The sequence below is a fragment of the Sphaeramia orbicularis genome, chromosome 1, assembly GCF_902148855.1.
Source record: "Sphaeramia orbicularis chromosome 1, fSphaOr1.1, whole genome shotgun sequence".
In the NCBI taxonomy this organism is placed as follows: domain Eukaryota; kingdom Metazoa; phylum Chordata; class Actinopteri; order Kurtiformes; family Apogonidae; genus Sphaeramia; species Sphaeramia orbicularis.
This window is the reverse complement of record NC_043957.1, coordinates 15,161,139-15,176,824: the sequence shown is the minus strand read 5'-3', so window position 1 is coordinate 15,176,824 and position 15,686 is coordinate 15,161,139. Positions and strand designations below refer to the sequence as shown.

The following is a 15,686-nucleotide window of genomic DNA, read 5'->3' as shown; positions in this document are numbered from 1 at the left end:
AGAACAAAAACTCAAACTGACTCTCAGTTCCTCATACGGTTGACTGTGTCTAATTCTGTCCTGATGTCACTGAAGTGGACGTCCTGGACCTTTAGACCTTCATTACGTAGACGCTGGAGTTGGACGATAAACATCAGTTCAGAAACAGAACGGAGTCGACATCATGTAGATATTTTTAGATTCTGTCTGATATAGATTTCATCTCCATCACAGATAAACTCCTTTAAAGCCTGATCTCATTCTGGATCTACTGTGTTCATTAGCGTTTGATTGTTTCCATAGATACTACAAGTCCGTCTACCAGCCTATTGATCCTAAGAACAAAAACACAAGCACAAAAACTAATGAAATGACAGGTATTTTATGCACAGACCTTTAATGAGGAAATGGATGATTTTAGTGGTGAATGGTAAACATGATTTTCTCAAAAATGAAACCAGAATATTACAAAATGCATGATTATATTTTGTTATGGCTTTGCAATTAATGTGGTTTGAGTGGGACATTTTTGTCCTTAATGACTCATGAGGGGAGTGAATGTTAAATCTGATATTACACAAAAACTAATAATGCACCAAAGTCAATATTTTTTACTGTTTGACAAATCCAAGACTGATTTTTAAAAAATTCCTCCAGCCCCAACATTTGTTATATAGAAAATAATTCATTCTTTTTTTCATAAATAACAACAGAGACTACAGGTGTTTCAAACTGACATTTAAAGGCTTCAACTCCTTTGACTGATTGAATGTTTGTTAGTTTTGAGCAGGATTGAAGCTGTTTAAGAGATTTATGCAAAAAAGGCAGAAAAAAATATTAATCCATAAAGTTTTTATAGCATTTTTAGTAAGTGGATGTTTTAGTCCTGAATGAGGGGATAAATTAAAGTGAATCTTTAGGGTTATTGCTTTGAGTCTGTTTCAGTCAGATGTGGAGAGAAATCTGCAGGTTCAACACCTCCTTAATGTATGTTTTCAGCTGAAATGAAACTGTGTTTTTACTGAATGAGGAAGTGAAAGAGTGTTTGTGCATCAGATGAGTCACACCTGAGCTCTGGAGGAGCTCCGCCTCCTGCAGCACCGTCACCTGCAGCACGGAACGACACGGAACAACATGGAACACAACCTCGACCTGAGCTGAAAGACTCCACTACCACAGACCACACTGGTCTATTTCCGTGGTATCGGAGGAATAGTGCTGCAAGGCCTCATTAGCGAAGCAGTGTTTTTATGCATGAAGAGGTTTTTCTTTTTGTCAACACGATTTTGGCGACGGGGGGGGTGGGGGGTGCTTGGCTGAATGAACAGCTGTCACGCTCATTATGTCGTTCACTAACAACCTCTTCAACGCGCACACCGCCACTTCCTGTTTGCATAAAACACTTTGACTGACATGAACTGTAGAGATTGCTTTCAGGTTCAGCTTCATGTCATGAACCTCCTCAGGCCTAGTGGTCCACAGGGTTTGGTCTAGACCACCTGACCCTAAACCAAGACCAGAGCATATACAAGGGTATTATGGGAAATGACACTGAGGTGACAGCCGTCTTTAAGGGTTCATTTATTTTTATGTACAAAAACAGATGTGTGTGTTTCAGTCAGTGTAAATATTGCTGTATTTTTTTACCTCTGCCAGGAGGTATTGTGATTGTTTTGCTTTGTGTGTTTGTGTGCTGTTATGTTAAAGTTATGGACAGATTTTCATGAAATTATCAAGAAATGTTGATACTGGCACAAGGAAGAAATGATTATATTTTGGTGGTGATCGGGGGGGGGGGGGGCACGACAGATCTGTCTTCGCAGAGGTCTGCGCTCTCCGAGTGCTTTTCTTGGTCTTCTATGTGTCTGTTCTGTTCGAATGGGCATTTGTCAATCAATTCACCAGGGGGTGTCGCTCTGAATTAACATACTGGACAAATACCATGAAGAAGAGTGGAGGTTTTTTGAGAGAAGTCAATAATACCAAACATGATGAGGACAGAGGTGGTTTCACTAATATTGATATTGAAAGGTGAGTTGTCGTAAATATGTCAGTAGTTTCTCACAATCTCTGAAAATTGTTTTCAAATCTCCTATCCCACAGTTCTGGTGGGGGTGCAACGTATTGTCTATTTGGTCCAAATCCATAAGACAGACTAAATGAACACAGGATGGAAGGATGGTGCCGTGGGTATATGTACAAGGATCTAACGAAGATTAAATGAACCTTAAGTAGAATAAACTAACAGTAGATTTGCGATTTTATCTCACTTTTCAGTGTGATTTAAATTGAGTTAAAACCTGTCTAAATATTTTCCACCTTAATTAAATGTTTGGAACATATTTTGACAAGAATGAAGACAGAAAGTTGAATTGTGGTTTAGACCAGGTTTAAAACACAATCCAGAATCGACTTTATCCCCTTTTCTAGTGAAAGAACTTTAACTTTGCTCTGGATTTTCAAAGTGGACCTTTTTGAAAGTTCCTAGTAGGGGGAGGGACTTTTCAGATTCTTGAATTATTGGGGGCGGAGTTGTGTGCTGAAGAACGCTGATTGGTAGAACACACTGTCAGTGTTCCACACTTCCATTCACCCTCCATGTTTAACCCAGTGGCGTCTGTGAACTTGTTTATTCTATTTCTACAACATTCACTTGGTTTGTGTTTGGATCATTTGGAAAACGGCGCAAAAGAAGAGAAAGTACGAGAAGTGGACAATGACGGCGATGTTCATTTGACCCATTTTCATCTCCTCCAAGGTCATTGTAATAATCTGTCTGTCCATCTGAACACACTCTGGATAACAAGGCTGGACCTGGACTATTTACAGAATATGATCAAAAGAAATTCAGCTGGACTTTGAGTTTATGTCTGATCTGAATCCATTTTCTAGAACTTGAAGGTGGAAACACAAACCACACAGACTACCAGGAATTTATTTACCAGGGAAATAAATTCCTGGTAATGAAAGTTCCTGTGAATGTTGGTGGAAAAGAGACTTTTGTCTGAAACAGAGGTCTCAAACATGTGGCCAAATGGGGTCAAATCTGGTTCGCTAGTGGGTCCAGTCTGGCTTGTGGGATGAATATATGAAATGCAAAAATTATACTGAAGATATTAATCATTTTAGTTCAGGTTCCACACACAGACTAATTTAGAATAGAATAGAATAGAATAGAATAGAATAGAATAGAATAGAATAGAATAGAATAGCCTTTATTGTCATTGTGCAAAAAGCAAACAATGAAATTGGAGTGGTACTTCCCACCCACAGTGCAAAAATAAAGTGTAAACATATAAGAATTTCAAAGGCATAAAAGACAATAAATACAGTTAAAAGAAGAATAAGAAGAATAAATATATAAAAACTATTATTACACAATTAAAACTGCTATTGTTATTGCACATGCCCAGGAGGAGGATCTCAAGTGGGTCGGATCAGTGGGTCTCAAGTGGGTCGGATCAGTAAAATACGATCAGTAAAATACTATCATAATAACCTACTCACAACTCCAAATTTTTCTCTTTGTAAATGTAAACATTTTCATGTCATTTTACTGTGTTTACACTAAAATAAACTATCATTTTACAAAAACGCGAATAACCTGAACATTTTGAAATGTCTGAAGTGCAAGTTTACCAATATTCTGCCTGTTATTAATTGTTTTGTGTATTGATCCACTGTGATCTGTAAGTTGTAATTTGCATGTGTAAATGGTAAACTGAGACTGAATATTGTTAAAATTGCACTTATTTTTCTTAAGAAATTTCAGTTTGTTCATGTTATTCACATTGTTTTAATGGATAGTTGGTAGATGTAAACATTTTCATCACATAATTTTACTTTTTTTGCTCTAAAACATAGAGGAAAGTTTGGAGTTGACATTATTTATATATTATTATGTTTTTATTTTTCTGGTCCAGCCCACTTCAGATCAAATTCGGCTTCATGTGGCCCCTGAACTAAAATGAGTTTGACACCCCTGGTCTAAAACCTTCAGACTCATGACCAGATCCAGCATCAACCATAACGTCACTTCACACAGATCAGAAACCAGTTGCAGATGAAAACCCATTCAGATCCAGTTCCATTGCTCAGAAATCTGATGAGGGATCAATGCTGGGATCAATGGCACCCATCGACTCCAGCTCCGGTGTTGATAAAACCACTTCTTTGAAACAGCCGTAAAAGGACGAGGGCTGAACTGAGACCATGTGGTTTTTGTCGTGGTTTTACCTCAGACTGGATCGGTTCCTCTCAGGGTAAATATTTACATCACACTCAGTTCTATTTAAAGTCCTGCCTCTGCCTCTCATCCTTATTTCGCTGTAAAAAGCTCCTGTTTTGGCGTCGTCTGCGTTCACAGTGATGGATGAGGATCTGCCATTAATCCATCCACCGTTTGATGAGGAACTGGAGGAGATGAAACTCAGATGTGAGGAGACGGTTTTCATCAAACACAGACTCATTTTTCAGATGGAAACTGGTCTCATACGTCCTGGTTCCAGACCTTTTTTTTTCCTTTTGAGTCTCTGCAGCTGCTGTGGAACCATCGACCTGTAGAACTGGGACATAATCAGGACAGAGGCTTTATTTTATCAACCATGTGGATGAAACACACAATCCAAACTTCCTCAGCTCAAGACCTGAAAGATTCATACAATGTCTCCTCAGGAGTGAATACGAGTGTCCATAAAGGGATATCTGAGACTAGGGACAAATCCAGATCCAGGTCCAGATCCTTAAACTTAGAAGAGCAAACACAGTAGAGTTCAAAACTGAAACCTTTATTCAACCAAACTAAACCAAAACTATTTTAATCCATTTTATTTTATTCTTTAAATCTAGCACCAAATAAAAGTCTAGGTTATAAGTAGGGATTGGTACCTTTCACATTTAAACTGATATACTGATACTCAGTTCCTGGGAACCAGTACTGGTATACAATGGTACCTGTTTTTGGTACTTTTTGTGCGTATGTGTAGTGAGTCATTTTGTCTATAAAAAAAATAGTAAAAACTTCCTAATTCTGAATATTTATTTCTTAACATCACAAGTGAAATAACATAACAAAACTTGAGAAAAGTGTGTGTGGGGGAGGGCAAGTAACTTAAAAAGTGTTGCTTTAAAACAAAGACATGAAAAAATGTTCAATATAAGTGTTTATTGGGTGTTTTTTTGTAATTAATATTTTTTGTTTATTGGGTTTTGTTTTGTTTTTAATAAGTGTTTTCCTGTTAATTTCAGTTTTATGAAGTTTGCTACATTTTATTGACTTTGAAGCTTAAAATACATATTAACATATAAAATTAGTAAAACACTTCCATACTGTAGTAAATCTAAATTAAACCTAAAACCTCAAACCCTGTAGAATTTAAGTGTAAATGAATGAAAACGAGTGAATGTTGTTGAGGATTCGAGGTTCAGGACAAATATCTGATCCAGATCTGAACCATTCCAGACCTCAGTGGTTCTATTCTCTGATTGGTTGTCCGTATTGTGGGTGTGCTGCAGGTAAAGGTGACGTGTTCGGTGACGTCTTCTGGAAGGAGATGACCTTGGCTCAGTCGTGCGCTAACGTCCGAGCGTTGACCTACTGTGACCTCCACATCATCAAACGAGACGCTCTGCAGAAGGTCCTCGAGTTCTACGCCAACTTCGCCAACCACTTTGCCCGGAACCTGCTTCTGACCTACAACCTCCGGAAGAGGGTGAGACCGCTGGGGTTTATTATTGGTGAAGACGGTGACTGTTTTATCATCTGTAGTTTTAGTTTGTGGCGGTGGATTTATTTCTACTTTCATTCTGTTTTTCTTCTGTTCATTTTTGGAGGTCAACCTTTAAGCCGTAAGACTCTATCTCCATCTAAATACATCGTGTGGTGGTCTGAGGGCGGTGCTGTGGTTCACATACAGTTCTGTCAGAGACTAAAACGGTTAAAGTTTTACCAAAGTTTAACCATTACAGTTACAGATGTTTATGTGTTATTTACAAAATGAGAAAACAATCTGTACAGTTGGTGAAGTTGATGAATCTGTCACCGCTGCTGGCAATGATGTGGTTGATCCATGTGTTTTAGAACATAACCACTGAAAAAATCTGAAACTACATTTTATTTTTATTTTTCAAAATTTTTTCTCACCATCGCCGCTCTCTTTCTCGTATTCAGTCTGTTGCTTGCTCGACCATCAGTCTCTCTGTCTTATTGGCTGAGTCCAGAGGAGGCAGAGTCTAAACACAAACTAGAAATATTCCATATTTTACCTGTTTCAGTTCAGTCCAAACTGGAACAGAACCAGGTCTAAAAATATTGAACCAATAACACTTGAATCCCCCTTTATTTAAATGTGATGTCATGAAATGTGGCTTAAAAATACAAATGAACACATGGTTTCTTTAAGTTTTGCCAAAAATCAGCCTTTAAATAATAAATATTATAATATTATAATAATGGTTTGACATTTGTCCTCATACATATGTGATGAGAACATTTTTATGACCCAGTCATGGATGTTTCTGTGTCTGTGCACTGTGGTTGGATCCTCTCCAGACCTGGTTTTAATGGTGACTAATGGTCTAAACCTGCCTGATGTTGCTGAAAACAGACGCTTCAGTTTAAGATGAAGGTGTAATGAAGAAGCTCCTCTGTTGTCGTCAGCTGGTAACGAGTCCTTGCTCCCTGAGAGGTCAGTTTAAACTGACCAATTACTGAACCAAACCTGATCAATACATCAACAGCTTCACTGGATCATTGACATCTGAGGTGACAGCGACATTTGTAAACACACCTCAGATCAGCCACTTGATGGCTTCATCCGCTTAATCTGTTCCATCTCGTGGGAATAAAAAGAGCTGAGGTGAAATAAACAGCTGTGATGACATAAAAATAAGAAACATACTTCTGCTTTTACCGTCAAGTGGAAACATGTCACATATGTGTGGTTTTATGCACCTGTTAATGTCAAAGGACGAGAAGTGAAACCGAAGAACCTACAGAACTGACCTGAAACCAAACCAACACCGGTGTATTCTGAGTCCTGATATTTATACGTGACTCCAAATGACGTTTTGTTCATAAAAGTGGTAAAAAGCAGGGAGATGCTCAGAGCAGATGGAGGACCAGCTCTTCTCTGCCGCTTTTACTGCCTCTGCTGTAAATCGATGTTGAGCCACCGTGTCCTGTTCTGCTTCGCTGTGCAATAACGACAATGCCAAGAGAAATGACCTGCCAGGATCTGTCACCTCCCACCGCCGCCGTGTCGACAGGCTGCAGCCACGGCAAGGAAACGGACCGAGGGGAGGCGGGAGAACGCAGATCGAGATACACTGAGGAAATGCATGCATGGAAAATATACAAATGAAAAACACACTGAGAATACATGCAAAAATGTACTGAAGATACATTGGAAATACATGGAAAAATACACAGAAAACAGACTCGGAATGCACTGAATATACACTGAAAATAAATGAAAATACTACACAAAATACACTGAGGACAGATGAAAATACACAGCTTATATACTCCAGAGCAAACTGAAGATACACTTAAAATACACAGAAAAATACACTTAAAACATGCTGAACACACTGATATATGAAAGAAAATAGACTCAAAATACACCACAAAATACACTTATGATACAATAATTTAAAAAAAAAGGCTGAGAGTAAGTCAGAGCACACTGATTAAAATAACATGAAAATACACCAATTAAATAAACAGGCTGAAAACACACTGATAGCATTATATAAATACACAGAATACATCAGAATACCATCATGAAAACACAGAAAATATTTTTACAGAATATATTATTGATATATACAGAAAATATACTGAATTCTTATTTATTTCTCATCTGTATTTATTTTTTCATATTATTAAGAGTTGATTATTAGGACTTAAATTAATCGTAAAAATGACCAGAGAAGAAGAAAAGCATCAAACACTAAACGTATGACATATGTAACATGTATGTAGTCGGTCCATTGTCCAGGTCTGTGGTGTTTCCTAGCCCGCATCGGTCCACTTTGGTCCACATCAGCAGTTCCCTCACGTCCTCCCTGCTGCAGTTCACACTACTCTCTGATTGGCTCGAGGCTTCACATAATGATGACACGGCGGTGGGAAAGCCTCACGCTGCACATTGCTCAGGGTCACATGGCTTCGGCAGAGGTCGCATCCACGTTCCACAAACGTCAGTGAAACACGGCCTTGAGTTCACCTGCAGAAGAAGCAGAATGTTCATCACCTGGACACCGCACACCTGACACGGCAGCAGGAAATGAACCACGGCGCTGATGTACAGTCCCCTGGGGGGGATGTCGACACTGCCATCAGCACATGAGCCACGCCATCATGTCTGATGCGTCATGACTCCGGCTCATCACATCTGAAGTCGACAACATGAGGCATTTTCATCGACAGCAACAGAGACAGAGCCATCGATCAGCAACCACAGCGTTTTTACCAATGGCCGCTGTGGACTGAGGGCATCGACAAGAACTGAACTCACATACGATCTGTGTCATCATCACAGAAGAAACCAAGTGAATCTAAATGTGACATAAAATCATGCAGATCACAGACTAGTAGATCAGAATCAGTAGGTCAATATTACATCATGTACGTGTCATCATGTTATGACATCAGACGCTACGGAAGTCTCTGAAAATGCTCAGGGTTGAGTCTAAACAGTATTATCACTGGAAAAAACGTTAATATAACATTTTAATCTGGAAATTATGAAGTAAACATTCATCCTCCTTCATTGTTGTATCACTTTAACTACCGTCACAAAATAGTTTATGATGGATTACTATGACGACGCTGAAGGAGGATACATATGCTACCAAACCACACCCACTGAGATGAAGCCACACCCTGTGAATAGAGTTGTATTGATACTGTCAGTGGACAAGTGATGTAAACAGTAGGACCAGGTGATGTCAGAGACGTGAGCCTTTTGGCTGCCAGTGGATCATGTGACCCACGATGATGATCTGCAGGTCAGACATTACGTTATACATGTGTTTCTTCTTCTGTCCAATAACGTGTCCCTCAGATGTGAAAGCTGACTGATGATGTACTGTTGTATAGTTTTATGATACATGTATCAGTCACCACGTCCTTATATTAATGGTCCAACATTTCAAAGTTTGTATAATTTACTGATCGATTTATTGATTGATTAGTTTGACTTAACGTCTGTCGTCGTCTGTCATCCGTTACAAAACTTTCAATCGTCTTCTTCTCCGAAACTACAATTCCAATTGACTTCAAACTTGGTATACAGCTTCTTTATGATGATGTCAACAAAAGTTAGTGAAATTATTTGGATCCGGATCTGATTCTGGATTTGGTGCGACTTTGAAAAATTTCCCCATTATAAGAGATAGGAAACTTTTAATTTGGCCGGTAAGCTACGGGGCCATTGAGAGATTTTTTTTCTTACAATTACATTTATCTTCTAACTTTGTTCTTCATCATTGACTGAAAACCCTGATATTAGTGTTGAACTGAGTCTGCAATCCTCTGTCTTGATCTAAACAGACTCTTTAAATTTTCTGTGAAACGCATCGTCGTGAAGCTGAAACAGGCAGTGGCAGCTCAATAAATAATTTTTTAGTGGGGCACAGTATCCAAGTCAGTTTTCAGCTGCACTATAACCTCATATCACCACTAGGGTACACCAAAGTACATTCACCATTATTTTAAAATATTAATTTAAATTAAAATAAAAATACATAATATTTGTTTTCAATCATGTATTTTTATATGTAAATTTCACCTGTCTGTCCTTCAAACATTTACATTTTTCTATGACTTTATTGTTTAATCATGTCCCTGACAAGTGTCTTTTCCACTGAAAATATGGACAATGCATTTAGACCAGGGGTGAAGGTGGTGCAGATGGATCGCATGGCCATAAAAAAATTGAAAATCAGCATAAGGATTAAAACATATGACTGTTACCACTCGTACCAGGGATCCATCCTGTGTCCTGCTGCACCAAAGCCTGTTATAATCACTACTGAGCTATCCAGCTGTTCACCCATAGCCCAGTAGTATTACTTATTGACCTATTCTGATTCCATTTCTGAGGAAGGTCTTGATTCTTTTTTGGATGTAACATTTACTCCTGCAGGTGGTGCTTAGGCTCAATTTTTTACACCCTAGGGTCTCCTATCTCTTGTAGTTGAGGCGGTCTACTGTGCATGCGCCATTATAATGAGGGACTGTGGTGTTCTTGGGCAGCGCCCCAAACAGGAAACATGTGACTTGACTGCTCATGAAACAACAGAAAATATTTTCAAACTACATTTGAATGCAGATTATACCCAGTACTCACTTGCTGTATCATGTGTAGTGCGTTTATTTAAATATTAATGTATTTGGAAAATTATTTTTGTGATTCCTGTCATCCTCTGCTTCATATGAGACAGGTAGGGCAGCCTGTTTGACGTACAGATATGTGGTTTGTACAGGACAGATGCATTCACCTTAAAAGTGTCCAACAGCAAAATGAACATAGATGTGATGCAGCAGGAACATGAATCTCCATTTAAACCACTGAGACGTTCATAGTTCACTTAAACTCGTCTGACTGGTTCCCTGATTTTCTGTCTTTCACCAGATTATCTTCCGGAAGATCAGCGATGTCAAACGTGAGGAGGAGGAGATGCTGAAGAGGAAGAACGAGGCTCCTCTGAACCTCCCCCCCGACCACCCAGTGCGACGCCTCTTCCAGCGGTTCCGTCAGCAGAAAGAGGCTCGTCTGGCAGCTGAGCGAGGAATTCAGGGCAGCAGTGACGTGGAGAAAGGCGCGTCTCACCCGGAGCCATCCAGGCCGGAAATCCTGGCTTCCACCAGTATCATCATGGTAACAGAGAGCCCCGCCACACCTACCACCTCATCCACATGTTCGTCCGTACGGACCTCAGGACGAAGCATGCTGCACGCCGCTGCCACACAAAACAGCAACATGAGCGGCTGTAAGTCAGTGGAACCGCCCAAAGCTAAAGGCTGGGGTCGATTCAAGGAGTCGGTGGTGAAGGCGGAGTCATGGAGCAGCGTCTCCAAGGCTGAGTCCATGGAGACGCTGCCTGATAGAACTAAGTGTCACGATGAGGTGTCTCTGAAGAAAACGGATTCCTGTGACAGTGGCATCACGAAGAGCGACCTCCGCTTGGACAACGTGGGCGATGTCCGGACGCCGCAGGAGAGGAGCCCCATCCAATCAGAGGAGAAGAGAGTGTTCTGTCCGATCCCCGAACAGAGCCTCCAGGCCTCGTTCCTGGAGCTGAAGCAGGAGCTACGAGGAGACATCGGATCTCTGAACAGTCGCATGGCAGCGCTGGAGACTCAGCTAGCAGAGATGCTCCGCCTCCTCAAATCCAGGAAGTCATCGGGCTCCTTCTTCGAGATCTCGCGGCCGCCGTCACCTGACTCGGACAAAGACAGCTTCTCTTAAAGTGGATCGGCGGATGGAGGTGGACTGTTCCTGATGCCGTGACAAGGCCAATATCAGAACTTAAACTGCACTTCGGTTGTTCGTTGGTGTCTCTAGGCAATAACTGAAAGACAACTGGAAACCAGTAACGAACAGAATAAAGATCGATAGCACCTTTGGTCCTCTGGAAGACCTTCACAGATTAAGGCAATAACAGCAGATGGCTTTAACGTTGGCTTTAACCGGAGATTTCCACTGTGATGCAGAAGATACAGAGGTTTTGTTGGGTCTGGTCCTCAAAGCCTGAGACTAGAATGTCTGCACTCATCGGTTAATGGTCAAATATAATAGTTTAAGTGTAGAAGACAACATGCTGGTGATGGAGATGGAACTAATGAGTTCATGGTTTGTTCTTCCAGTTCCCTGGTCTCACAGTCAGTGGATTTATGGGTAAATGGGGGAAATAAGGTCTGTGATTCAACACAAACTGAGGGTTTTTATTCTACAACATAAAATACACAAGTAAAAACCTCAGTTTGCAGCTTCTACATGAAGGAGGATGTTTAGATGATCTTCACTGTGTTGACTGTAGATCAGGTTTGAGGTGACGTCTGATGTCAGCAGATGGAGGCTTCACATTAATGGTGAACTTGTGTTTTCATTTTATTTCTACTTGTGGTTTTCACTTGTGTACTTTATCTTGTTGAACAAAACGCTGCCTTTCTTATCTCCAACGATGCAAACTTGATCCACATCCTCTATGGCTTTGTGTCAAGGGAACCAGGCAAATGCAGACATTAAACATGCCTCCATGGTGAGGGAGGGTGGAGTCTGGCCCCTCCTCATGGACCGCCATTGTTCACATGTGTAATTGATGTTGTGACTAATCCAGGATCCCAAACCGATGCCCATCTCATCTTTTCCATATTTTTTCAGGTTTGTGGACCGTTGTGGTCAACTGGAAGAGGCGGGTTTAATGCTACAAATCGCTGCTCTGTGACTGGTTGTTGGGGCTGTTGTTCACTGACCTCTTACTGTTAAAGCAGGAGGCCTTTGAATATCAGGACCAGACTTTGTGCTGAAGCTTGGGGGATTCTGACAGAACGTCTCAATGGAAAAGAAACACTGTGCACAGGCTGATGTTTCAGGTCCTGGACGAATGCTTTATTAGATGCACTGGAATGAAGGAGCTGAATCTTAGATTTTATAAAACTGCATGTTTCCAATGTTTCGTCTTCAGCCCCAATGGGATTTAATGAATCTGAATGTGAACAGAACAATGATCCAATGGTTTTGGGTTGGTAGGTATGAGTCGATTTGAAGAAATGTATCTTAAAATTCACATTATGACTCTTTAATTTAGGAATTAAATAAGGGACGGTCACATTTAGACCAAACCCCCACCTGATACTGAAGACAGACATATGTCACATGACCTGATGATGGTTAAGGAACCAGTATAAACCAGTCTGTTGACCTGCGACATGACGGAAAACAAGTGAAGCCAAAACACATCCCATCTTTGTCTTTCGTTTCTTTCTAAAAATGCTCCATCAAAGTATTTCATTCCAGTTTTCATTCCTTAAACAATGTCCTTAATGTTTAGAACAAAACACCAGTCATTTACTTAGATTTTCTCTATAACTGATAAACCTCTGAATAGAAAATTGATAAATCAAACTCATATCACACAACAAATAAAAAACAACCAAGCAGATTTTAAGTCACTGCTGTACATTCTCTTCATCTTTACACAGATGAAAATACATTAAACATAAATTTACAGCCACAAAAGTTCAACATCCTGTGAAACTGATTAAAACATACAGTTCAAATTTGTTATTTTTCACTCGATTAGATGAGTGGGTTTCCCATTTGCACTGCTGACTGTTTTATTTATCAGCACTTATCAAATAATAAAGACTAACATTAAGTGTCATGTTTAATCTGCAGTTAACGTCCAACAGAGAAGGAAGCAACATCTACTTCCATCTTCAGCTGCAGAAAAAACCTGCTAAATTCTTTATCAGCACTTGTCCGATCTGACCAGTGGCGTTCCCAGATTTACTCTCCTGATGTGGTGTTAGAGCTGATGGTTTGGATTCACCTTTCAGGATGTTATGTTTATCATTGCATGTTCTCATGGTCGAATTATTCAACAATCACATAGTCCCTAAAACAGAGCAAACACTTGTACCGGTTTTTACAGGTTTTACAAAACTAAAGGACAGAGTTTTTCATCTGGAGACCTGTTAAATTTTTTCCCTCCTTTACCCTCTCTCTTTTACCCCAACTGGTCAAGGCAGACGACCATCCTCCAGGAGTCAGGGTCTACTCGAGGTTTCTGCCTGTTAAAAGGAAGTTTTTCCTCACCACTGTCACCAGTCACAAGTATTTTCTCCTGGAGGATTCTGTTGGGTTTCGTATATTGGCTTGAGAGTCTGGTTTCTACCGGCTCTATATGTAAAGTGTCATGAGATAACTTTTGTTATGATTTGGCACTCTATAAATAAAATTGATTTGATTTAAATACTATTACATTATGTTAAATAAATGCCAAAATTCTGATCCCCAAACTCATAAATCTGGTATAGATTATTGAACACAAGTAATCACCTCTAAAACTGATGACGTTAGTGAACAACTCACTATTGAGACAAATACATCTAATCCCAAACAAACACATCTGAATTATCTGCTCAAAACTAAACATCCCAGTGCTGATAATGATTCATTTTATTGCATATCTTTATGTATTTTACTCAGTGGACCCAAAAAAATAAAAGGCCTGTGGCTCCTTTTGGTTCCCGAATCAAAGATTGGGAATCACGGCTACTGAATAGGATGAAAAATAAAAGGAGAATTAGTGGTTTCACCTGAAAAGGCGATGGTCACGTTTTGGCTTCATCTTTTTAAGACATGTTAAGGTCACATGGGTCACTGCTGTGATTTTTTTTATTGGCTTCTTAGGGCAGGAGGAGGGGGAGTCAGGTGACCTTTATTCATGTTGTTCACATTTTGGATGAAACTGAGCCTGTTTGACACATTTTTTTTTTTATTCATTTAATCTGACCTGAGAACAGATTCCCATCCACGAGGGAGCCCTATAGCCAATTATGAGGATCGACATGATTTATTTTTTATCACTTTGAAAAGCAAATTTTTTCTCACACCACAGTCACTGCAAAATCCCAAAGGCTGTGGATTTTGTTGGACTTTAGAATGATTTAAGATGTAGAGCTCCATCACCAGATATACGGCCACTGGGGGGCAGAAGGATGAAAACGCCCCCTCCTCTGGGACACATGTTGTGTCTTATATTGCGTTATTTTCTTTAATTGGTTCCTGTGTTTTCTCAGACCTGATGACACCTGTGGACAAACAGAATAAGGTCAAACAGCAGCAACGTCATTCGATATCTGAGTTTCCTCCTTTTCATTCCAGATTCAGAATGGTCTTCACTTTGTTCTGGAGTGAAACTGGGTCACATCAGAACCAGTGATATCTACCATAAGTCCAACCCTTGCTGTCGGTTGTTTCCATGGTTCAGATCCAGCCTCTTAGCCTGGTTTTGTTCAGAGTCAAGACCTGCTTACGTCAGGTTCTGTGGGCGGGGCTAATGAAGACCAACTAAACTGCCATATTTTAAAAGCCAGACGTAGTGCTGTGTCTGATAGTCTTGTAGCGTCGGGAAAGCAGATGTATAGTGATGGAATAATGAGGCTCAGGTCAAAGTGGTTTTTAGAAGGTCTGGAGGTTGTACCACCTCAGAACCAGGACTAGAACAGCCCAGAATTCCCTGGGTTCACAGTGGTGGAATATGTTTTAGTGAAGTTTAATGGAGAACAATGTGGGTGAAATAACTGTGATTGGTTTATTCTTCATCTGTGCCTCCATTTTAGTTTAGTAAACCTTAAATCTCGTCTATGCAAGCAGTTGTCTTCGAAATAAAATCAGTTTTACTTGTCTTTTCCATCACATTAACACCTAATATTTACACTGACATCACTTTATTTCATCAGCTTTTCACTGATGTAGATACAAAGATTTTAATTCTTAATTTTCTGCTTTACATCATTTTAACTTAACATCAGAAACTGTTTCTGATCCAGACTCATGGTTGAACTTTTCACATTGATGTGCCCAAAACAGAAGAAGCTGTAAAATCCACATTTCTCCAGCAACAGAAAAGAATGGACAGAATGGACCTTTAATTTAGCGTTAATTGTTAAATTAAATTTATTGAGTTGT

At 39.9% G+C, this 15,686-nt stretch overlaps 1 protein-coding gene across 1 annotated transcript in view; it reads left to right on the top strand.

Annotated features, from left to right (window-relative positions):
• kcnh1b (potassium voltage-gated channel, subfamily H (eag-related), member 1b) overlaps positions 1-13,811 on the top strand; it is a 38,380-nt gene extending 24,569 nt beyond the window's left edge. The window contains 2 exon segments of the mRNA XM_030156769.1: positions 5,494-5,690; positions 10,620-13,811. Of these exon segments, the coding sequence (XP_030012629.1) occupies positions 5,494-5,690; positions 10,620-11,456 (1,034 nt within the window). The 3' untranslated portion in view covers positions 11,457-13,811.
• The last annotated feature ends 1,875 nt before the right edge of the window (positions 13,812-15,686 follow it).